General features: G+C 42.3%; 2 protein-coding genes across 2 annotated transcripts; one reads left to right on the forward strand and one right to left on the reverse strand.

The window, feature by feature from the left end:
• The first annotated feature begins 249 nt into the window (after positions 1-249).
• On the forward strand, positions 250-20,285 carry pcsk5a (proprotein convertase subtilisin/kexin type 5a). Its single transcript, XM_035527715.1, has 37 exons — positions 250-476; positions 1,908-2,012; positions 2,287-2,397; positions 2,540-2,674; positions 2,804-2,880; positions 3,077-3,165; positions 3,417-3,589; positions 3,732-3,944; positions 4,759-4,859; positions 5,314-5,417; positions 5,649-5,766; positions 5,939-6,127; positions 6,376-6,512; positions 6,700-6,816; positions 6,963-7,065; positions 7,168-7,358; positions 7,503-7,587; positions 7,756-7,859; positions 8,020-8,155; positions 8,295-8,410; positions 8,593-8,695; positions 9,104-9,240; positions 10,636-10,836; positions 10,956-11,024; positions 11,186-11,228; positions 11,464-11,606; positions 13,144-13,344; positions 13,829-13,912; positions 14,256-14,454; positions 14,785-14,999; positions 15,395-15,637; positions 15,862-16,095; positions 16,215-16,389; positions 16,866-17,083; positions 17,328-17,428; positions 17,776-17,974; positions 18,458-20,285. The coding sequence occupies exons 1-37, from the start codon at positions 270-272 to the stop codon at positions 18,946-18,948; spliced, it is 5,667 nt and encodes a 1,888-aa protein (XP_035383608.1). The 5' UTR covers positions 250-269; the 3' UTR covers positions 18,949-20,285.
• Positions 19,747-25,385, reverse strand: prune2 (prune homolog 2 with BCH domain). Its single transcript, XM_027025380.2, has 11 exons — positions 25,264-25,385; positions 23,833-23,914; positions 23,442-23,651; positions 23,054-23,230; positions 22,810-22,912; positions 22,488-22,619; positions 22,298-22,384; positions 22,089-22,187; positions 21,428-21,466; positions 21,110-21,157; positions 19,747-21,019 (listed from the first exon to the last, which is right to left on the reverse strand). Exons 2-11 carry the CDS (start codon positions 23,885-23,887, stop codon positions 20,992-20,994), a joined length of 978 nt encoding a protein of 325 aa, XP_026881181.2. The 5' UTR covers positions 23,888-23,914; positions 25,264-25,385; the 3' UTR covers positions 19,747-20,991.
• Between the last annotated feature and the right edge of the window lie 632 nt (positions 25,386-26,017).

Below are 26,017 nucleotides of genomic sequence, written 5' to 3' on the forward strand. Positions count from 1 at the left end.
TTTATTTGGTTGGTTTAATCGTTTTCCCAGTTTGGCCTGCTGACCCCAAGGAAGGGCCTATCATCCCCGTAAATTAGCGCGGTGGTAATTTGAGACACTATTGAGAGGCTACGATCAACAGATACCGTAGAACCATCCTGGAGGAGAGTTCTGCATTCAGTACACTCAAGACGTGTTCATGGGGAACCACTTTTGAAATTTTTTTGTCTTCGTTTAGAATGCAAGTTATTGCTTTATTCGTCATGAGTTGTTGCATATTAACGCACTGAATGCATAGGGGAGCAAGTGTAAGGACACCGTATCATCCGGCGAAGATGACGACTGGAGCGCTTTTTAGATATACGGTTTATTTTGGAATTATATTCCCGTTTAGCCACATGCGAATGTTCACGAATAACTGGGCGGTAAGAATAAGCGGAGGTCATGAACATGCTGATGCAATTGCTGAAAAATATGGATTTGTTAATATGGGCCAGGTATGTATCCTGAACTAAATGTGCTGCTTGAGGATGTCAAAAGACACAAATTTGCAAGCTATCGTAAAATACCGTTATGATTTTAAGTAGTCGCTTCCCTCCATGACCTGAATTCCTTTCGTTTTACCTTTAGTGCAGACATATGTTAAACTATATAACATATGATAGCTAAGATCATTTGACTGTCAAGTAATAAATGACAATCATAAAATTGTTGTATCTAAAAGGATTTAAAAGCTGAATCAATATAGGATTGTTTCACAACCTTAATTAGTTATGTGGCCTTTGACCACAGACAAAGAACAAGGTTTAACTACGCAGATGGCCTTCGAGTTTTGACAGCGACAGTCATTTGTTCAGTGCATTGAAGTAAGGAATATTTGTTTACTTGCTTTATTTTGGTTTTTCAGTGGGCAAACCTTTACTCTAGATAACTGGCAGTTATTTTGAATAATGCTATCTCGTCTCAAGCCTTACTGGCGTGAATCTCTTCTATAATGTATGTGTACAATCATGCAAGATGAGCTCCTGAGCCCAAATAGTCTGAATTTATTTAACCAGCAAACACAGTTCAAGCTGAAAGCACATTTATCTTTAATTGCAGTTGTTTTGAAGTATACACTATTTTGGGGGGTTAATCTGGCGTATCCATGAACCACCTCATCACCTTTTGTTTTGGTTTCTCAGTGTGTAATCCTTTTCCTGTAGTAGTAGTATTTTTCCTGCTCATGTGCTGTGTGTAACCACAACATGTCAGCTTGCTGCAAGTTTTTAGGCTTTAGCTTTGGCCAACTTTATATAACATCATTGTATCAGGCTGTTAGACATTGAGGATCAGCCAGTGGCTTAAAGTCCAACTAGCTACGTTCCTTGAGCTCAAGTTGCCCCTTGCCGGTAAGTTTATCACTGGTGTAATATGACCCACTTGTTGGCTCTATGGCATACGTCAGGGATGGGTGCATAATTTATGTATGTGCCAGTCACAGAGAAGCAGCAGGTAGGGCAGCATGATGTATTGTTTGGTAATCATTATTGCAATATTGACTTTTACAATACTGACATCACAGAAAGACACCGCCACCAAATCACAAAATATTTTGTGTGCTGTGATCGTCCACAATATCTCAGACATTCCAGATGAGTTTTCTGTGGATGCTTTGAGGAATCCTGACATTTGTATGATCCGTTACATGTAAATAGATTCAGTAACAGAAATGCAGGCTGGCTGTTAACCTTTAACTTTTAACCATGTCACAACCAAGGTTCAGCATTGTGTTATGATGTACTGCAAGTCACATAATGACTGCAGTGTGCTCTATCCATCATTATTGCAAGGCCCTAGGGTTAGGGTTAACCCTATCTGCAGGTGTACAGAATGATGTCTTGGATCTAAAGGCTGATCCTCATGCACTTTCTCATGCACTGCTGCAGGTCGGTGGGCTGAGGGACTACTACCACTTCCTGCACCGAGATACCATCAAACGCTCTCCCATAGCGAGCCAAGGGAACCATAGTCTCATTGCCACAGAGAGCCAGGTACATAGATCGCGTGTCTGCCGTTATTGAGAAGCCACTGAATACTTCATGGGTCAGACTACACCTCCCATGCATGCAGCTGCATGCGTACACATACACAGAGCATTGAACCATACTAATGTAGCCTCAAACTGCCAAGGAGTTAAATGATCCAACCTTAACTAAGCTTATTCAATTATTCATCATAAACACTCCCATTATACTTAAGGTTGGTCCATTGTAGCATGTAAAGGCGTACCCCTGATGTAACTCCCCTGTGTTTCTCATGCCGTAGGTGGAATGGATCCAACAGCAGATGGTTCAGAGGAGGGTGAAACGCACTGAAACAGCTCAGACCCACTCCACCCACTTTAATGACCCACAGTGGGACAGCATGTGGTACATTGTTAGTATGCTGCACTGAGTCAGTCTGCACTGAGTTCTGATTTCCACTGCATGTCCACTAATATGAATTAACAATAAGAACTATTTATTGAAGCACTGACTGACTTATTGAAGAATGACCGTCATGCACCACTGATCTGCAGCACTGCGACCAGAACTGTCCGACTGACATGAACATCAAGGCAGCATGGAGAAGAGGCTACACGGGGAAAGGTGTAGTGGTCTCTATTTTGGATGATGGTGTGGAGAGACAACATCCAGACCTAAAGCAGAACTACGTAAGCCCTCAAGATGACTCGGTGTACATGGAATTAAATGAATGAACCAGTCCTTTTGTGAATAAAGTGAATGTGAAGGTCTTATGTACGGCATATTCTAACTAGTCACTGTTATTGTGTCTTTGTAAGGATGCTCAAGCCAGCCATGATGTTAATGGAAACGACCCCGACCCCACACCACGCTATGATTCCACTAATGAAAACAAGTCTGTCCCTCTCTCACTATTAAAACTTTATTCTTAGCATTTGTATCTGTACTCAGATTTATTCCTCTATGCCTGTTTTTCTTGTAATGTATTAATATTGAGCATGTTTCTTGATGACTGAGAATGGTGCACCTTCGGGTATATATTGGGCACTCTTCCACCCAGGCTGGCCATTAGCAGGTGTCTTTTGTTTTAGACATGGGACAAGGTGTGCTGGAGTGGTGGCTGCCTCAGCTAACAACTCCCTGTGCATGGTCGGAATTGCCTACAATGCCAGGATAGGTGGTATGTGCTCATGGAGAGATTAACAGTGAAACTGTATGTCTGTGTTGTTGGCGATCATATGGCATTAAACCTAAGAACCTCTCTTTATACATGTCCTGTAAATGTTCTGAATACTATATATGTTATTTTATTTTTCTGTAAATGTATTTTCTTTGGTACTGACTATTGTAAGCATCTTTGAGTCCTTGACAAATGCTATGTAAATACAATGCATTATTATTATTATTATTATTATTATTATTATTATGTAGGTGTTCGTATGTTGGATGGTGATATGACAGACATGGTGGAGGCCCAATCACTTAGCCTGAGGCAAAAGTACATTGATATCTACAGCTCCAGCTGGGGTCCGGACGATGATGGCAAAACAGTAGATGGTCCCGGACCCCTTGCTCGCCTTGCTTTAGAGAACGGCATACGCAAGGTGTGTATGTGTGTGTGTGTGTGTGTATGTGTGTGTTTAGCTGTCATTGCCTTGAGGTCCTGCCAGCATCCATGAACATATAAATATCCACACCTATCAACGGAATGTCATCAGAATAGAAATGGAAACTCTTGCCTTGCAGGGCAGGAAGGGGCGTGGCTCCATCTTTGTCTGGGCATCAGGGAATGGGGGGCGGAGCCAAGACCACTGCTCATGCGATGGCTACACCAACAGCATCTACACTATCTCTCTGAGCAGCACCACCCAGAGTGGCCACAAGCCCTGGTACCTGGAGGAGTGCTCATCCACTCTAGCCTCCACCTACAGCAGTGGAGAGAGCCATAGCCAAGGCATCGTGAGTCACTGACTGCATTTAAACTGACTTAATTAAGATGCAGTTTAAAGAGGTTTGGTGCATTTCTGGATAGGAGAGCATAAGGTTTATCAAAGCCTTTAGTACATTTTAAAAATATTTGTTCATGTAGTGTCAGTGACAAAATGCCTTATCAAACTAGGACATGGCCATGTTGCATGTTTCGTTATTCTTTATGTTCCAGAATACAATCAGATAATATTTGGTCAGCAATAGCCCAGTGTGGTCAGAGGCTGAGCACTGATAAATAGTGTAGAATGTAGCTGAAAACATATGTGTGATGTGAAATGAATGATATTAACACACACATTTATTTCAGTTGCAAAGAAAAAACGAATGAATTGCAGTTATTGTCTGTTAATGAAAGTGTTAAAATGAACCAAACCAACAACAGCTATATTTCTGAACTGTATCTCTATTATCTAGAAAGTAAAGAAAAAGTAAAGAGTGCAGTAGCCTCAATACAGAAGTACCAGAACACTTGCAAAAGCATTTTGACAAATACAGGCAAACACTAATCCTAGCAAACAGATATATTCTAGGTCAGGCAGAAGGCAATTTTAGCAGTCCAAAAACATCATCACACAGCATAGAATAGCAAAAACACTAGAAAACTGCATATGATGATGACCTCTGGTGGCTGATGATCTGATGAGTGACAACACAGGAATGTGACACTTTGTTTCTATGTATGTCCTCTAAAGCCACAAAAGCTTAAACATGTCTTGCTTGCTGACGCTGTGACTATGCAGCACAGCCTGTGCAGGGTTTAGCTGCCACTCCTGTGTGTGTGCAGGTGACCACAGACCTGAGGCGGCAGTGCACTGACCAGCACTCAGGCACCTCGGCCTCAGCCCCCATGGCTGCTGCAATCATTGCCCTTACCTTGGAGGCAAAGTAAGCCTCAACTTCCTAATCCTCTTTATATATATATATATATATATATAAATTTATTTATTTTTTTAATCTGCAATGTTTTATTGGATCATTTTCCTTGATTTGGTTGGTTCTATTTATCTACTTTTGTGGCTTCTGGTGAAGTTTTAGGTCAAATTTATGCAGACATGTAGAAAGTTTTATGTAACTTTCAAACATCACTATATAATATGAGTGTGTGCATGTGCATGTGCACATGCATGTCTGTGATTGGTGTGGGAATTACTTACACAGATTCTGTCCCAATAAGACATTCAGCATTAAACATTTGGAGTTTTATTGGCTTCATGAGGGACTGATCATGAGATTCTCATGATTAATATTCACATGTTGCCTGAGTTTAACGGACTTTAGTATGTACGTTTCACACTGAAGCATATGTCTGCTCCTTTCATCTGTTGCCCTCTCACCATAGCCCACTGCTGACCTGGAGAGATGTGCAGCACATCATTGTGAGGACATCCCGCCGAGGTCACCTGAGTGCCCCAGACTGGCAGAGCAATGGGGCTGGATATGATGGTAGTATCTAGGCCCAGCTCAAGGGCTCAGCTTGTCTGTGTGTTACCTGACCAAATTCAGAATCACACTCATGAGCAAATCAATGGCACACAAATGGACATTGTTGTTGTTGGGTTTTCTTTTTCCACTGGTTACTTGGAATTTAGTTACCTATTAAAATGAAATCTAAAAATTCACTTAACACTTGTTGGTTCCTATGTGTGTAAAGTATATTATCAATGGTGTTGACAGTGAGCCATCTGTATGGGTTTGGGTTGATGGACGCGGGGGCAATGGTGAAAGAGGCAGAAACCTGGAGACAGGTTCCTACTCAGCATGTATGTGAGGAAAACACTGGTCAGGATGAAAGGTAACAGCATCACGTGTAAGGTATTACATGCACTGTGATACTGCAGTAGTCAGTGATGACTATAGCTAACACAAGCACTAATACTAATGCAAACAATACACCTGTTATTCACTCTCTCTCTCTCTCTCTCTCTCTCTCTCTCTCTCTCTCTCTCTCTCTCTCTCACTCTCAGAGTCATTAGTCCAGAAAGAGTGTTGAGGTTGGTCTATAAGTCCTCAGGCTGTGCTGCCCAGCGTGGTCAGCATGTGGCGTATCTGGAGCACGTGGTTGTACGCATCACAATCACTCACCCGCACCGTGGAGACCTGTCCATCACCCTCACCTCCCCCTCTGGGACCACATCCCAGCTTCTTGCTGTTCGGTATGAATACACATACCACCACTAACCTTCCAGACCACTTCAAATTACTAACCATATAGGCAAAAAAGAAGACTGAACTTTTGACTGTTTAGTCCTACAGTGACATAGAAGTGCACTTCAAGCAATACTTACACCCAAAAACCTAAATTGTATAATCAGTCCCTATTTCATTAATTAGTTGCAATGTTACCTTTTTGGGATTCACATTCTCCCTGTTTGACTGCTTCTCCACTGATCCTCCGGAGCAGACCCAATGACCACTCAGCCAAAGGCTTCAGGAAGTGGGAGTTCATGACTACACATTGCTGGGGTGAGAAGGCAACTGGAGACTGGATCCTGGGGATTAGAGACCTCCCATCACTGAGGAGGAACACCCAACGACAGGGTACCCACAGCTTCTTTGTGGATTCCGTTGCACCTTCATTATGTCACTGAGAGAATCAGGAGCTTGGTTGATACAGTCCAGCTTACATAAATTGTTAATGTATTGCCTTCAAGGAATTTAGCGACACTAATTTGTAGTAAATCTAGAGGTTTCTTTTTCTACTTCTTTTTTGATCATCTGGGTATAGGGAAATTGTTAGAATGGACTTTGGTGATTTATGGCACATCTGGGCACCCATATGAACGGCACGAACAACCCCGCTCAGCTGAGATGTCCAGCGATTACAATTCTGAAGAATACAACAGTGGGCTGTTTACATTTTCTTTTCAATTTATTGTTCTGTTGTAATGCAATCCTGGATTTATTTCAGTTTTATGAAGTATCCCTCATTTAACAAAGATCTCTCTGCATGGTTTTTCGACTCCTGTGTTTGAATCCTCCATCTCCAAGGTTCTTGTGACCCAGAATGCAGTGAGGACGGCTGTGACGGTCCAGGCCCACTTCACTGCTTTTCCTGCTTGAATAACGTTCTGAGGTTCAAGAATGGCACTAGGTCAGACTCTCACTGATTGATTTGAATCCCATCCTTTGATACGACATGATCATTTGTCATGTGATTGTGTGTGTGTGTGTGTGTGTGTGTGTGTGTGTGTAGGACGTGTTTGTCTCATTGCCCACAGGGCTTCTGGAGTGACCGGAAGCGCTGCAGGAAGTGCTTCCCCAGCTGTGCCACCTGTACCGGCAGCCTCGCTAATCAGTGCTCCTCGTGCGAAGCCCAATACTACCTTGACAAGGAGAGCAGCAGCTGCGTGACCAGCTGCAGAGATGGATACTACACCAGCCATGGCAAGTAGCCAGTGGAAAGAAGGCTGGGCAGGAAGGAGGAGAACTGGCGACAATTTAGAAATCTAACTTTCCATGCTGTGTTCAAGTTTCACTAACGCTGCACTGGTTAATAACCAATCATGTCCTTGATGTTGTGTCTCACAGAGGAGAAATTGTGTAGGAAATGCAGTGAGAGCTGTGTGAAGTGTACTTCACCCACTGTATGCACTGAGTGCCCACAAGGCACAAGGTAATTATTTATAAGTAGGATATGTCATTGATACTTTATTGAGGAATGTTTCTTGAGTACTATAAACAAGCAGTCTTGTGTTGTAGTCATTGTTAAATCTCTCTTTCTCGTTCATTCCATCTCTCTCTGTCTTCCTCTCTCTCTCTTTCACTTTGTTCTCTCTCTCAGCCTTATGGGGAACAGGTGTCGGAAGACTTGTGAGCCTGGTACCTTTTATGATGAGAGTAATAATGCCTGTGAACCATGCCATGAAGCCTGTGCTACATGTGCAGGTGCTGACCACTGGAAATGTCTCTACCAAGCGCATGTGTTTGTGTTGAGATGGGTTGTTGTGTTGGATTTTGTATTTTCTAGGTATTAAGCCCAGTGGGTGTGTGTTTGTGTCTGTGTGTGTGTATGCGTGCATGCATGCCTGCGTGTGTGTGCGTTCAGCTGCAGGCATAGAGTCCTGCAACCGCTGTGCTGTTGGGTATCTGATGGAGGAATGGAAGTGTGTGTCCTCCTGCAGTCAAGGCTTTTACCTAATGCACTCAGACCCCGCTAGACAGACCCAGAGCTCTTGTAGGAGGTATGTGTGTTGTGTGTATTGAGCTTTTAATGACCACCATCTATTGACATTTCCTTTGTAACTACAGTGTGTTAATCACTGCTTCGAAATGGCCTTAATCTTTTATTCAGGGGGTGTGTATGTGTGTTGCTCTACTCAGGTGTGATCCTAGCTGTCTGGAGTGTGTTGGACCAGGCAAAGGGAATTGCAGTGCATGTTTGGATTGGCACTCACTGCATAACGGGGCGTGTGTGCTGATTCATGATTGTAGTACTGGTAAGTCAGATGTCTCAAACTATCAGATGTTGATATTTCACCACAGGAGTGGTCTTCATTTGTGTGTGTGTGTGTGTGTGTGTGTGTGTGTGTGTGTGTGTGTGTGTGTGTGTGTGCGTGTGTGCGTGTGTGCGTGTGTGTGTGTGTGTGTGTGTGTGTGTGTGTGTGTGTGTGTGAGACAGGAGAGTACCGGGATGACTCTGGGAATTGCTGGGCATGTGATAGAACCTGTCATAAGTGCAAAGGGCCACAGAATGATGACTGCATTTGGTGCTCAGCTTCCCGGTAAAGATCAACTTCCTAAGTTTATAACTTCAGAATTCCATCATTTGGACATGCTGTACAACAAGCTTTCCTGTTCTGGACTGTGACAGCACATTCAGAAATTCACGTCAGTATACTGAAGGCCTTGTATACACTTACGTTTATTTATAATATTTACTTACATTTATTTATAATAAATATTAAATGTAATAATACCCCTTTGTATGGTTAATACAAACACTTCTCAAGATGGCTGCTTCGTGGCCTTTCTTTATCCCTTGAAAAGTTCTGTCTGACTCCGTGTCTCTGACAGCACAGTTTAAACTGTATGTATTGATCAGGTATTATTTAAGCTCTGGATGATCTTTTTAACTACATATGACACAGAGTCCAACCTGTTGTGTGTTTTCCGCTCTCGTGGTGTGTCAGCTGGTTGGATGAGGGCCAGTGTGTGGCACACTGCCCAAAGGGGAAGTACAAGTCCAGTGGGCAGTGCCATGTGTGTGACCACACCTGTGGTCAGTGCATGGACGCTGGCCCTGCCAGCTGCACCAGCTGTGACAAAGGTGAGAATCCACTTTATAATTTTTTGTTTTCCTTTACAGTGCTTTGTTTTGTTCATGCAAGAAGTTGGTAGGCATTTAAAGTCTGTCTAGTGTTACTAGTGTTACTGTTCATGGATATTAACAGTCTTGACTTTACATATACACATTACTGTCTATAAGCAATCGGACTGCAACATTTATGTTGTTTTTTCTGGTCTTTTCTCACTTTTTTGCTTTGGATTTGAACCCGAGTGCTTCAGATTTGAAATTTAAAAATGTCAGTCAGGTTTTGTTTCAAAGAAGCATACCATGGTGAGCTTAGCAGTAATGATAGCATTGAGATGTCTGCAGCCTCAGTCACAGATTTTGAGTCCCAGAAACCTCTTTAGCCCTCTTTAGTCTCTTTATCATTGACACTTGTTTGACATCATACTCCTTTACCTAAATATTTCAGTTTCTGTTTTCCCTTATCATGTGCTGACTTTCTTTGCTTTGTCTGGTCCTTGGACTTTGATTGCATTTTGCTGAGGGCTAAACATACTAATTTTATCTGCTTACAACTATGCCACCATGATAAGCAGATCATACAAGTGAATGCCCAAAAAAACTGAAGAAAATGAATAATAAAGAAAAGAATGAAGAAACACTGTTGAGTACTATTTAGGATCTAGGCATGGATGTGTCAGAATTTCACCTTAAAAAAGAGAATGCAGCTATATGGCCTTAGAGGTTTACCACAAAATGCAAACCACTGGATGGCCTGGTTCTAGGCTGCTAAAACATGCATAAAAATATCCCTATGATAGTCTTGTGGACAGATGAGGCAATGATTAACATGCTCCATAGTGATGGAATGAGGAAAGTGTGAGGAAAAGCAGAACTAGCTGTCATCCCAGCAGGTCAATTCACCTGGTACTGCTCTGTTGTTGTTAGCAGGGTGAAGGACAAAATCTTACCAGCACCTTATCTGCTCAGGTCCAGCCACATGCTTCAAACCCATTAGATACCAGTTTACCTTACCGTACTAAACCAACCTAACACATACTGAAACAGCAAAGGTTTTTGGGGGATGGGAGGTTAACATTGATGAGGTTCAGAATGGAGTCTAAATAGGCTTCATGCACTGTAAGACTTCAGGCAGACACTGTCTGGATAGGATCTGCTGTCAAGAACTAAATGTTATAAAATTACCTTATTAAAGTTATTTGTCCATTTTTTGGATGGTCCCACAAAATTTTGTTGTAAGTATTAAAATGCCTGTAATATAAGGCATTACAAAGAAATAGAAAGCCGAAGCAAAAAAAAGTATCACAATCCACAAACACTTGTTAACTAAACCTAATCATTTTTGACCCTGCCTTTATATGCTTGTGGATCTACCAGCCTTCCTATAATGTCTCAATGGCTGAGTTGCAGATAAATTTGGCCAGGACCGGTACCTGTATGCTGGACAGTGCCTGGTTGCCTGCCCCGAGGCCCATTTCTCCACCGACCACAAGACATGCGAGCCGTGTTCAGAACACTGCAGGCTTTGTTCTTCTGCAACACGCTGCCTTGAATGCAAGAGCTCCTACTACCTCAACCAAGGAAGCTGCACACAGCTTGAGTGTGGAGAGGGTAGGGGCCATTCACTCCATACATATCCGTCAGTTAAGGCAAGTTTAATAATTTGTGTTTTGGGTTTTGTATTTAATAATTTTTTTCAGAGCATTAATGGTGTGTGTGTGTGTGTTTAGGGGAGGTCAAGGACCCAGAGTATAATGAGTGCATGGCATGTGAAGAAGGCTGCAAGACGTGTGTCCTGTGTAAGTTCTGATCTGCTCTCTAGACGTGTGTCCCGTGTAAGTTATGATCTGCTATCTAGACATGCGTCCTGTGTCAGTTATGATCTGCTCTCTAGCCCAGGTGAAGCTTCATTGCAGTCAATCTCTCGCAGCTATTTGCTGACTCCTCTCTTCTGTCATAGATAACCCCAAACACTGCCTGTCCTGCATTGATGGATATTACAAGTAAGAGGATGTTGGATCTTGTATGACTTAGAGAGCTTTGTGTGGTAACTTGTACAGGACATTGTATTAGCATTTAGGTTGGTTGTGACAACAGCTGTGTATGTGTGTGTGTGTGTGTGTGTGTGTGTGTGTGTGTGTGTGTGTGTGTGTGTGTGTGTGTGTGTGTGTGTGTGTGTGTGTGTGTGTGTGTGTGTGTGTGTGTGCGCGTGCCTGCATGTGTGTGCATGTGTCACAGGTATGAGGAGGGTTGCTACAGGCACTGCCCTGCTAAGACATACACTGTAGAAGATACAATGAGCTGTGTGGCTTGTCAACAAGACTGCATCAGCTGTGATGAGGAGGAGTGCCACTGGTGTGAGACCGACCTCTTCCTATCAGGTATGCGTGTCTGGTCAGTGTCATTACTTTAGTTCTTTTGGTAAATGGATTTGCGTATTAAGTCTGTTGATGTTGCCTTTTGGAATGAGCTCCAAATGGCCACAAAAACAAGCAAAAAAACCCCAAAACATTCAGTGACATGCATGTGTCAAACACATTTTGTACATTCTCATGAAGCAAGCACACACTGGTCAGCTTAGCAATGATAAGATGTAAAGATGACCACAGTAGACCACAGTAGACCACAGATGACCGCAGTAATGTTTCACAGACCAAGAACATTTTACTAAATGCAGGCATAGATGTGTCAAATGTTACCAGAAAGAAAAGTATAAACCAGCATCACCTCTGAAGGTTTACCACAAGATGGACACCATGGGTAAGACCTAAGAACACAAATATTAAGTTCCAGTTTTCTAAAAGGTAAAAAAGTCAAACACTCATAGACAAATGAGATAAAGATCAATCAAATTGATTGAAAGTATAGAGAGGACAAAATGGTACAGAGAATACAATGTCATCAGGAAACCATGTGGAGTACCAAAACAAAAACCAAAAAGTCAAAGTCAAATTTATTTATATAGCGCTTTTTACAACAAATGTTGTCACAAAGCAGCTTTACACATGTATGAGTCCAAGCCACCAATGAGCAAGCCAAGAGCAATGGTGGCAAGGAAAATCTCCCTAGAGGATGAGGAAGAAACCTAGGGAGGAAGACTCAAAAGGGGGGCCCATCCTCCCCTGGTCAACAACGAACACTACAATAGCAACACTAAACAGCAAAGAGCAGAATAAGCAGTGAGAAAGAGGCAGAGATAGAGGAGAGAAAATAAATAAGTAATAAAAATAAAGGACATATGCAATCAGTGTGTAGTCCAGTTTTCTAGAAGTCCTAGTCTGGTCTCAACATGTGTGTGTGTCCAAAACACATCCTGCACAAGACGGTCTATCAAGGGCAACGGGGTGGAAGTGGCCGGGGTGGAAGTGTGGTGAGCTACAGCAGGGGGGTATCATGAGGTAGTGGGAGGAGCCATTGCAGCTGAGACAGGTTGACATCATGACATTGGCGGTAACATTGTGACATCGGTGGTAGGTGTACCTCGGCAGAAAGAGAAAATATATTGTTAGGTATGTCTAGGTACAAGGGTGTGTAAATAAGGGAACTGTAATGTATAAAGATGGACTCTGGCAGATCTACTATGGCAGCATAGATAAAAGTATTGAGCCAAAAGGAACCACAGGCATGAGGGCACCCTGGAACATCAGCACTCCATGGCATCAATCAACAAACTTCAGTGACAAAAGACAGGTGAAGTGATAGCATCATATCATCCCAGTTTACCATAACTCTTAATGCCCATGGACCCCCAGGTCTATACCTTTACCTAAGATGAAAAGTATTTAAGAAAATACCTGACTGTACAGATAGGTTTTCAGCCTAGGCTTAAATATTGAGACTGTGTCTGTCTCAAACATTTGTGTGTGTGTGTGTGCCTGCCTCTGAGTTGAAAATAACAGTCAATAACACCTCTTGCAGATGGGATGTGCATGCAAGAGTGTCCAGAGGGTTTCTACGGTGATGAGAACACACAGAAGTGTGAGAAGTGTCACAAGGACTGCCAGAAATGCAGCGGACCAGGAGACGAGGAGTGTGTGAGATGCCGGGATGGCCTGGTGCTGTCCAGTGGAGAGTGTGCGCGGGAGCAAGAGAGCTGCCCTGAAAAAACCTACCTCACTGGTGAGCCCTTTCCATTACCGTCACCTTGACATATGGGTTTTTCAAGACCCAACAACAATCAGTTAATCTAGCTACAATCTGGCTTCGACATCCAATCCAGATCTGGTACTTAATTCTGATAACATTAGTAGTTAACTGATGGAGCTGGGTATGCTACATTGCCATCACACCTGACTCCTAGCTAAATGCAGGATAGAAAATCTGTAGGAACCTGATCTTGAGAACTATGATTTGAGTACTTAAGTCGGTGTTCAGAGAGACGATAGAAGATGTAGACAAAATGGAGTCGGCCAGACGAAACACCACTGTGTTCCCCTTTATACCATGAGATTCTAAGATGACCTTATAGTTTCAAAGCAAGGATGCATGTACAGCTCAAGGGTACCTTAAAGAGTCTTAGACATATTTTTTGTTTTATTTGTATAAATACATGAGCATTAGTTGCTTTAAATGTCGGATTTGTTGGTTGGTTTGGCTCCTTCAGATGATGGGGAGTGTGAGGCCTGCCATTCCTCCTGTGAGGTGTGCTGGGGCAGCCAGAGGAACCAGTGCCGAGCATGCATCTCAGGTCGAGTGTGGCCCTATCCCTCCTTCTCTCTCTCTCTCTCTGCAAGGCTTCTTTTTGCTGTTTCAGTTTGTCCCTAAAAACTAACAGCGGCTCCGCAGGCTTGTGAGACTATACATCAGAGAATGGTATGATTAACTGGCAAGATGATAGATGAACACAAAGTTTATTAGCAGAACTCTGTGTCTTTTGAACCAATTTAGCATTAACCTAAAATTCCTAGATGAAATATTTAATCTAATATTTCATATAAAGTATTTCAAATCCAGTTTGTGTGTATGTGTGTGTGTGTGTGTGTGTGTGTGTGTGTGTGTGTGTGTGTGTGTGTGTGTGTGTGTGTTTTTAGGGCGGTATATGAACGCAGACGATCTGTGTGTCACCCGCTGCCCGATGGGCACCTTTGGTAGTAAGAAGACTGGGCACTGTGAGCCATGCGCGCAGGGCTGTGCCATGTGCCAGGACCAGCAGCACTGCACTCGCTGCCTGGCAACGCGCAAGAGTGCCCTCTACTTGCAGGATGGACAGTGTGTCCGCCAGTGCTTCAGGTCAGATATGTTCTGTTTATTTCTGTTATTTTATGTTATTAATTATATTTGTGGCAGTACAAAGTATAATCTATTAATCTATTAGTTAATAATCTATTAACTAAATATTTTTATGGATTTAAAATGGGAGTGGGATTAGAATGTTAATTCACTTTTGCACTGGATATTTATCTGTAATCATATTTGTATAGAGACTTCAGGTTTGGTTGAAAGTTCAGATGAAGCATATCTGGAAGCTATATGTGTGTGTGTGTGTGTGTGTGTGTGCATGCATGCATGCGTGCGCATGTGTGTGTGTGTTTTTGTTTTTGTTTGTGTGCACTCTTCCAGAGGCTACCCTGCTGGAACGGTATGTAAGAGCTGTGCAGCAGGATGTGCGTCGTGTGAGCAGAACGCCACGCACTGTCTCAGCTGTGATCAGCCCTTACTGCTTCATAGACATGAATGTGTGGAAATGTGTCCCCCTGCACACAGTCTTCACAATGAAGAGTGTGTGGCCTGCCCACAAGACTGCCGACAGTGCTCTGAGGAAGACCAGTGTACAGGTAAGAAAATGTGCACTGAGACTGTCGCACTATGGCCAGTGCTCCTTACTTAAATGACGTTAGTGCCACAGTATAAGCAGTTCCAGCATATAAGGGAGAACATACATGGTGAGATGCCTTTTTTGTATTTGACTAAATTTAAGTGGCCACACCAGTGAATAACAAGAGTACAGCAGTAAGAACGATATTAATAATTTAAAAATACCAATAACTTCACCAGTCTCTGTAGCATTTGTGTCACTATTAACCATCCCAGTACCCCAATATATGCTTATATTCTGGTAGTATAGGTCTATATATTATTTACAATTACAGCACTTATTACTACCCAGACGTGTGCATTTATGTACACACCCCTCAGTGCAAGTCCTTTGCTGTCTCTTTTCCTTCCCCAGAGTGTAACGACATCACTTTCCTATATGACGGAGAGTGTATTTCTGTGTGCCCTGATGGCTACTTCAAGCACACAGAGCAACATATGTGCATGCGGTGTCACTCTGACTGTAAACTGTGCGACAGCCCAGGCCCTAACAACTGTGACTCCTGCAATGACCCTGACAGTACTCTCCAAGACGGAGCATGTGTGACAGCCTGTCCCCCACAAACCTACAGGGACAGCAGATCTGAGGAGTGCATGAGTAAGTGTTAAAATACAAATTAACAGGAACTGTGCATAATAACTAGCATAAAAAGTACTTTAGTTTAATTTGTTGTTTTGGGATTAGATCAAACTTGTATTTTGGATGTCATAATTATTGTATTATGAAATCAAGCTGACCATATTTTATTGACCATATAATCTTATCAATTGATAGTCATCATAATCATACCCTGTGAAAGTCATGTCACATGATGTCCCCAGTGTGTCACGGCACCTGTCAGACCTGCTCGGGTCCCCTGGACACAGACTGTCTCAGCTGCTCTGAGGGCCTGAGGGCAGATGCGTATAAGCGCTGTGCCACGCCCACCACCTGCCCCTCCCACCACTACAGCGACCATGACGGCGAGTGCCACCTGTGCCACAGGCAGTGCCACCAGTGCTCGGGCCCGGAGCTCAGCCAGTGCCTCAGCTGCTACGCCGGCCACTTCCTGAACAGTGAGTCAGCATGATGTAATTTTGCGTAACATGTTCTACTAAGGGTCAGGCGGGGAACACCGATCAGAAAGATCATGGATGTCCTGCACTGACACCCAGATCCTGGTGTGTCACTGCAGATGGTACCTGTGTAAAGAGCTGTCCCACGGGCTTCTTTGGTGGGGAGACCCAGAAGTGTGAGCCATGCCACCCCAACTGCATGACCTGCATAGGCCGCCGTAGTTACGAGTGCCTGAGCTGCAGAGCCCACCTTTACAGAAATGGCAGGGAGTGTGTGGAGACCTGCCGGCCCAAGTAAGCTCAGCACATGGGCGGTGGCCATGTGGCACCACACCCTCTACCACACACACTACCACACCCTCTACCATTCACACTACCACATACAGTACCACACCCTCTACTACACACACTACCACACCATCTACCATATCCACTACCACACACACTACCACACTAATACAACCTCTACCATACACACTACCATGCCCACTACCACACACAATACCACACACTCTGCAGCACACACTACCACACACTCTGCCACGCACACTACAACACACATACTACCACACCCTCTACCAAAGTGTGTAAGCAAAATTCTTATGGTAACCAAAACTCTAAAGGAATATAGTGGCTTAAAATTATTATGCCTACTTTAAACAGAAGTGCGTCAGCACACCATGTGACAGTGTGTGTTGTTCAGAACTGCTAGAGAGAAACTGTTTGCAAAGCACACTCTGATGTGCGCGACCTTCCTACTTCTATTGCAGTCACTATGCGGATATGGACTCGAGGGTATGTGAGCGGTGTGATGAGAGCTGCCGGGAGTGTGAGGGAGCGGATGCTGACAGCTGCCTAAGCTGTAGGGACGATCTGCTGTTCGTGAGGAAGCAGAGCCACTGTGTGAGCTCTTGCCCTGACCTGCACTACCATAACGTGGCATACCGCTCCTGTGAGCCCTGCCATGCAACCTGCAATTCTTGCACAGGTCTGGAGGCCTCTTATAAAGTTTACGGACAAGTTTGGAAAGTTTCTGAAAACATCCCACAGATACATGCTATCAGTAGCAACTGAAAAGGTTTTAAAAAGTATTGGAAAATAGTAGCCAAATGTTAAAGAATATTCTCTCTCCATTGAATGCTCTCTATTGGATGAAAAGTTGTCTGTGTATGTGTGTATGTTTGGAATGGCCCCTGTACTTGTCATGAACGTCTGTGATATCTAACTGGCAGGTAAAGGGGAACAGGACTGTAGCTCCTGTCATCATGGATACACACTTACCGAGGGAACTTGTGAGTCTCACTGTGACGTGGGGGAGTATCCCACAGATAAGGTACCAGTCTGGACATCACTGGAGGTTATAGATTTGGCAGCTTCTCATCCAAAAATTATCAATCCAAAATAATTTATTTCTTTACTGGTGTTTCCAATGTCCATTTTTTTCTTTTTGCTCTGTTTGTTCTATTCTGTACTAGAGCGTCAGTAATTAGGACGTTCATTAATTGAATTTGGTGTTTGGAATTTAGAGCAGAGAAAACAACATGGATATGAATATGCTCCATGACCAGGACTAGGACACAGTGATTTAGAAAACAGAGGTCATGAGAGGTTTAGAAAACACAGAGGTCATGTTGTTTTATTTGTCATGTTGTTCTTATTGGCTTGACTATCTCTTCATAGGAGCAGGATTCTAATTGCAACACCTGCGATGAGTCCTGTTTGGCTTGTAAGGGTCCTGGGCCACAAAACTGCACAGTATGCCCTGAATCGTTCATCCTGACTGGCTGGCGCTGTCTGGCTTGCTGTCTGAATGAAGAGGCAGGCGAAGAAGAGACAAGTGTACAGGACCCAGAGTGCTGTAACTGTACACAAACCACAGGTCTTTCAGAACTTCATGATATATATTCACATGATATTCATACCAATATATATTCATTTACATTATGGTGTTTAGCTGATGCTTTTATCCAACGTGACTGACAATTATGTCTGAAAACAACTTCATGAATACAGTATTCATGATATTCATATGATATATGCTATCCTAAAATAAATTATATATTGTATAATTTGTAAATAATAATAATAAATGAATTAAGTACAATTAACAAACATTTTTGTTAGAGCCATTTAACTGTAACACATGAATGTCTGTTACATAACTCAGGCCTAGATATGATGTTCAACAGAATTAATGTCTACAGTTCTATTGACATATTTAGGATGTAAAGTAAGCTTATAGTTACATTAGGAAACACTGAGATTTACGTGAAGTATCTGTTACTGCTGTCATAATCTACGTTGTTTGGCCAGTCACTAGGGTCTTCTGCCTACAGCTGTGCTTTTGTCTGTCTCCTTACAGGTGAGTGTGTCCTCATTACAAACTTTGCCTTCCGCAACCATGAGGAAGAGGAGCAGTCAGGCAACCTGGCCATCTTCGTCACTACCACCATCCTGCTAGTAGGTGCATTAGTCACCTTAGTTGTCATGTTGTTCAAACGCTCCACTTCCAAAAAGCCCCCACCTGATGCAACTGTTGCCCGGGGTTACGAAAAACTGGGCCACGGTGGAGCTAAGGACAGACACCATGGCAGAAGCATGACATCATCTTCCTCCACTTATGGCGGCCAGGCCAGCTCTAGTTCCGGACATTTCCAAGAGGCACAGCTGGTGGACCTCAGTGACGGCCAGTTGGGCCAAGGGGATGATGAGGATGATGAGGATGAAGTAGATGAAGATATTGTGTACATGGGGCAGGATGGTACGGTTTACCGCAAGTTCAGCTATGGGCAGATGGGAAAGGACCAGGACGAGGAGATGGACTATGACGATGAGAGCTATAATTTCCGATAATTAAAAAAAAGATTCCTGAAACCCTCACTGGTAGCAGAAGCACTTTGTCTCCTGTAAAATAATGTGTTTGCCCCACTAGTCCAGTAGATGGCTCATAGTTCAAGATGCACCTCAGAGACACTAAGAAGTTGAATTATTGAACTTCTAGGCTGGCAACATAGGCCAAAGTTAAACCGGGTTCAACGTCTATAACAAAAAATGTGTTCAAAGTTGTTTTAGTAAGTTATTGGTTATGTTTAAGAAACTTTACAAGTGGTTTGGTTTACCTACATCAGACATTGGGAAGTCCATTATTAATTTTGCAATGGCTTTTAATTTTTCTCTTCTTGCTCTATGTATTGCTCTAGGTTTACTATGTATGGTCAAACAAAAATCACTTAACCTTTTGGTTCATGGGTCTCAATGTCAGCACCTTTAGACAAATTGTTTTCTGTGCTATTTTTGATTGTGTGAAGCAATGCATTTCACTGAGGCAACCATTTGAACAGCCCATACACAGCATTAAATATAATTTCTGAAGGGCTTACATGGTAACTGAGATACCGTTTCCTTTGGAGACACATTGACTTTGTTTGCTGTCATTGATTTTGTTGTGGAAGTGTGTCTCATCCACTCATTTTAATAAAAGTGGGATAAATAACAAATATTGACTTTCTGAAATTAAAATGGAATATGACAACTTTCAAAAAGAATAGCTCAGCAGGACAAAGACATATATAAAAACAAACTTTTAACTTTTATAAATTCTAAAACTACCAGAAGTCTGCCTATTCTAACACAATAATGCATGCTACAGAATTAAGTTAGAGGTAAATTTATTGATATTTCTGCATCATTTTACGTTAACACACTTTGAAAAGGCCTCTGTCTCAGCTCTCCATTTAATCAATGTTTTGAGATTATTTCAAATGACTACATAACTAAGAAACATGCAGTGACGTGCATGCACCTGAGCACACCCACACATGACTATGTAAATATTGTGCTTGTAGCACTTGTCTTAGTTCCCCTATGAGTTCTTTTCATTTGTACAGGAGGAACCTGAGAGACATAATGGCATACTAATAAGAAAGCACACATACACACACCCAACTCATAATTACACTTACAGGCCACCCATAGCCACACACAAAGAGGTGTTCTGGAGTAGACTGACTGATAGCAGTCCGCTGAAGCGGTCAACAAATTAGTCTGTCCAGTCAGAAGTAGTCGGATCATTACACATCGCAAACACCCTGGCTGAAGAAAACAGACTTCATTTTAAAAAGCCATTCATTTTGAGAGAACAATTACTTACACAAAATACCAGGTGATTTATGACTAATGGCTGGTGAGTCTTCAGAAACTTTCTAATTAATGTCCATATTCTGCATTTGCAACTGTCTGAACTGGCATTACTAATATATTTTTAAATCATCCTTTAAAAAAGGTCTTAAAAGAAACTCCTGAATGTTACATTAACTGCTACAGCAAACTCTTGTAATTCTGGCAGTACTCTGACCACATAGCACGGTGTAATACATTTGCACTCAGTCTATAAGAATTGCTACATAGATCACAACTGAGTGGTCATGAATATCTCAATATGGTACTGTTCCAGTGGATTCTTGGACAGGACACAAGTATTTTAGTTTTCATTTTCTATCAATCAGTCCTGCGCATTTAAGTCTACACAATACATTATGTACCTTAGTGTGAAATACACATGACATTATTGCTTTTATGCATCTCAGACTAATCTTAAAGGATGAAAACCTATGCAAAAAAGAATGAACATGGTAACCCCTTTGTCCAGAGGACTGCTGTTTGGCTGTGAGAGTTTAAGGGCTTTACTGATCTAGAGTAGTCTTCCTCAGTGCCGAATGAGACATGAAAATAGCAATATCATCTGCTGAGCTGACGTGTGAGAAGAACGGCGTGCGTTTATCCATGTTTTCAGGAGAAACTAAATCGCATGCATTTCCAAGTAGAATCCAGGCTACAAATAATCAGGTGACCTCTCCTTCAGACACTGCCCAAGTAGTTCTCCACTGCTGCTAAGACTTAAGAGCTGTTCATACTTGCTGGAGCACTGCAACACGTAAAAGAAAAACAGTTAGATACTTAGACTTTGACAGCCACAACCACTTAATGTTTTGCTTGTAATGAAAAGTGCTCTTACGTAGGTTCCTCCAGGGTCACCTCATGTCCTTGGAGAAAGCTGTTGATTCTACACAATATTTTACACTACCTTTAGTAATTGATTGCATTCAAAGTTTAAAACAAGCATTGTATAACAAGCAATAAGGTGCAGTAACAGTTTTTCAGATATTGTGAAAAATCCATGACAGTTGTGTGCAGCTCTCAGCAAATATATTTATATACAAAGGTGTGTAATCACCAGCACTGTATACTCTTAAAGTGGGTTGGAGTGAATTTATGCTATTGGTTGCCTTCCAGTCATAAAAGTCAAGAATGGATCCATCACAACAATTCTCACCTTGAGTTCTCTGCTGCCTCCTGTAACTCCTCATCAACTCTGTTGATAAGAGAAATTGATCCTAAACATGTGGCGCCTAATCAATACTCACATATTGATATTTTTATTTACATTTATTTTTATTTACATTTATTTACATCTGAATGCCAGAGTTGATGTGAGGAAATCATTTCTATTAAACAATTGTTCAAATATTGTTGTACTGTATACAACAAGATGCTATATAATTGTTGGTATATGTGAAAAGCAGAAATGGAAAGAATACCATGCTGAAATGATTTAAGAATCCTGAAAATAATGGAACAATCCTGAACCATTTAACCAATTTTCAGTGATAGAACTGTTGCTAATTAAAGGGGTATTGTTCAAATCACCCTTTTCAATACTTGTTAGTTGCCACAGAAACCCAGGTGTGAAAATCTCACAGCTTCAGCAGAGATTCTCAGGAACAGTGAAATCTCCACACAGCCTCATATACATAAATATTTCTTCTAATGTGGGGCAGGCAAGTTTGGTGTATGAGCTTGTACAGATGACAGAAACTTTTTAAAAAGGGGCCTCTTCATACAGTAGAAAAACTCACTGAGGTATCTGTGCATTTCCCTTAAAGTCACTTTAGGTTCACATACATAGCTCACCTTAGTAGAGCACTTCTACTTACTTGATGATGCTTTCAGGAATATGGACATATTCCATAGGGATGAGCTCTTCCAGCTCTGCTAAACTGTTCACATACCGAATCTTGCTGCTGAACTTTGAACTGTAGAGAACACACAAAAAGCATAAAGATTAGAGCAATAAAGCACGCACACCCACCAACACATGCTGCAACACACACGAGCAAATTACCATGAGGTTTCATTCTTGTACCTGATAAAGGGTTTGGTGAGGGCTAGAACAGCCCTGATAAACCAGGAAGGGTGAACAATAATGAAGGATTTCAGATTCTTCTTTAGCCTGAAAGTAGGTTTTTCTGGTCAGATGGGTTCTCAGGCCTTAGCAGCTTTGCATGCTTACATTCAACACACACAATGTGCAGGAGAATAAGAACAGTAGCCACCTCCTGTCAATCATCTGGTAGCACCTCTTCAGCCAGCCAAGGCCAGGCATCCGACGGTGAGGCGTGGCTCCATTCAGATAGACGATCATGTAATCCTCCGCCACCATCAGCTCCAACGTGCTGATCACATACCTGAACATGACAAGTACTGTCATTTTCACATACTTCAATAAAAATGCAAAGGGTGTTTTTTAAAAAAGAAAAAGCCAACAATGTCCAATTAAAAGCCCGCTGACTGATATCAACTCCCACCAGCGTGCATTAAATACTGGGACTGTAACAGTTGGCCCAATTTGTTCACTGTATTTAGGCTTTCACTCACAGAAAGAGGTTCTCCATTACTTCATGGTAGTCCTCTCTATCACTGTCCGGAAGGAAGCAAGCAGCAAACACAATGATGGCATTGACACCATTGCCATAGTATCCTTTTGGAGGATAGAGATCATCGTTATGAAGGAAACCATGAAACTGGCATTCTGAAATAATCGATAGTCACAGTCTGTAATTGTGTGAATACTCAAACTGAAGGCGAGTTAAGATTAGAGGGGAATGTATATTTTGAGTACCTCCGTGGGAAATGACCTTTTGGTAGGGTTCAATGCACTTCATGTTGATGCGGTGCTCCTGTTCGCCGATAAGGACTGTTCTCCAGAGTCTGGACTCCTGCCGTTCCTCTTCAGCACTGCAAGTAGGAATGGGTTCGACCCCCTCCAGTGCTGAAGCTTTTACAGATGCCTTAGACTCTGAATACAAGCAAAACAGATATTCAGATGTTAAGAAGTTTGCTATCAAGCAGAGGCTATTGAGCTAGTGGAGAGAGTGGCACCGCCACACGAATCTTGAGCCAAAGATGGCACTTGAACCAAAGATGGCACTTGTTAGCTGATGGCACTTGAACCAACAACCTTCTTGCTGTTGCAGAAGCCTAAATTAAATAATTTAATTAAAATTTACCATCCAAATCCATCTCATGATCAGTATAATCCAGGATGTCAGCCTCATCAGGTGTATCCAAGTCGTCCACGTTGATATCCAGGTCATCAGGCGTATCGAAAAGGTCATCCTCACTTTGGTCCAATGAGAGACTAATACGAGGAGCTGAGAGCTTTTTCCTCTGAGAGGCCCCACCCCCATCGCCCTGCAATGGCAGAGAGGTGGGAGGGGCTAGTGGAGGACAAAAGTGAGATGAATTTGTTCAAATAGTTTTCTAGACAAATGAGGAGACAAACATCTCCCCTATAATGACATTCATCTGTACCCATCTTATATGCTGCTCATATTTCCTGCATTATAGTCACAGATAAGCTAGGTATGGGTGGGTGGATATTTGCAATAGCATACGCACATGGTCTGCCTTCTGTCTCCTCAGGACTCATCTTGTGTTCAGGAGGCTGGTCCATCCCCACATCACTGGGAAGTGGTGGATCCTGAGGATTAAACAACCATGTGCACACAGTTCATCAAATCTCAGCGTCCAGTTCAGTTGCTTGCTATAGTCTGTGGAGTACATGTGCACCAACACGGTGAAGCCAGGATTGAGGGAAGTGTTACTTCATTGGTTACATTTTATGTATGGATAACCACTCGTCTATTCATCCCATAATTAACATCCCATTGAAATAAAATCCACACTATTTAGAGCATTATTTCCGCAGCACTGTTAGAATATAACTGGGGCACAGAAGAGTTGGCTTCCTGAGAACCACTGCATCACCCTAAATCCGTTCATTCACTGTGCTGCCCAGCATCTGTTGCAAGCACAAACATACAGAACATTTGAGTCTTCCACATAGTGGATTCACTTTGCTGTGTTTTAAATCAATTCACATCTTTTAACTTCTCTATCAGAGCAGATCTTGCCTCCACAGAGTCAGTTCATCTGACTGAAGTTAAGCCTGATTCATGGCTTAATGCTCTACTGCGATTATTATAGTAGACAACAGAAAGCACAAGAGATTCTTCATAGCAATATATCAGTGTGCAAATTCCTTGTAACAAAGATTCCTCATGGCAGTGTATTACTGTGTAAAATCTTTCAAATGTGCTACATTTTCCTGCACAATTTGCATACTTTACACACACACAGATAGCACCTACAAACACATGAAAAATAATGCCTTAAAAGGATCGTTTCCACTATAAACTGAGCTGCCAGATGGATTTCAAAGTAAGAGTGCGTGCAAGTGTGTGTGTGTGTGCGTGCAAGGTGCTAAAGAGGAGAAGGTGGGGTTTCTTCTCCTCAATTTTTTACTAGTCTGGTCTAATTCATCCAACACAGCAGTAGGCAATATAGGAGAGTGTGAGGGGCAGGTTATGTAATCTCATACTCATTCAAATCCATGAGTGTTTCACCATGTTTATTTATCCATCCATCCACCCACCCACATTTTGAGAAACGATGCGCACACATTTCTAGGAAAATGCCTTGGCTAGACTTGCCATGCCACAGATTTAAATGACCAAAACTAGGTCAGCTGTGACTAATGGTGAGGAACTCTTAAATAACACACACAGTATCAAATGTGGTAGTCATGCCTCACCACATCACTATCCCTCATTTGTGTGTATGCAGCAAACTCACTGCATACACACATGCATATACACAATGGGATGGGCATCATCAAGGAAGCAAAAATATCCCTCCCCTGCAAACACACACAGCACTGGTTCTCTATAAACACCTGCCCCTCCCTCCCCCTTGTTTCTCTTTCAGCTCATGAAAACACATGACCTGTCCCTCTTCTCGGTGCAAAAGAAGTCCACCCAAATCACTCACCACTCTCTCTCCTTTGCCAGGATTTAAATAACGGGTGTGGGATTCTGTGCTCGTCTCCGTCTCTCTGCACAGTCAAAGATGCTCACCTCACCCGCTACCGACAGCATCCACCATTTTGTGGTCATGTGACCGTCTCTAGTACCAAATAAGGCTGTTCACGCAGCCTCTTACTGAGGATGACGGAGGCAGTGTGCAACCACACCACCAGAGAGCCCCACTGCTCAGCCAAAGGAAGCTGAGTCGGTCTGACAACAGAAGCCCTGGGCACTTGAGGTTCTCAAACCTCATGACAATATACAGGATATAGCTGTATTAGCAGGATAAAATAAAATGAATTTTCAACTTTGCTGGCTGTGTTTTAAATGCTTTATAATTTCAATATAATGCCTTTTAATCAAATCAAATCACCAATATATTATTGCATAGCACACAAAATAGGAAATTAAATACATTTACATGTGAAATAATTAAATATTACAAATTAACTGCTTGGTCAGTACATTTGTCAAAAAGAAAGTACACTTCAGTCACAAATTCAGCAAGAGTTTCATCACAGATTCACAAGAACAGACGGCTACTGGGTAAAATACAAGCTCTGATGCAAGTATGGTGTCAGCAATGCCATCGACTTTGTCAGGGCTCCCCTTCAATATTCCAATCTCTCCGCAAATGAACATTAAAAGGTTTATTGTAGTACTCACTTTTAAATCACAAAATCTCGATTGATAATCAGGAAGTAAAGAAGGTGCTTGGC

The sequence above is a fragment of the Electrophorus electricus genome, chromosome 6 (assembly GCF_013358815.1).
Source record: "Electrophorus electricus isolate fEleEle1 chromosome 6, fEleEle1.pri, whole genome shotgun sequence".
NCBI classification, from domain to species: domain Eukaryota; kingdom Metazoa; phylum Chordata; class Actinopteri; order Gymnotiformes; family Gymnotidae; genus Electrophorus; species Electrophorus electricus.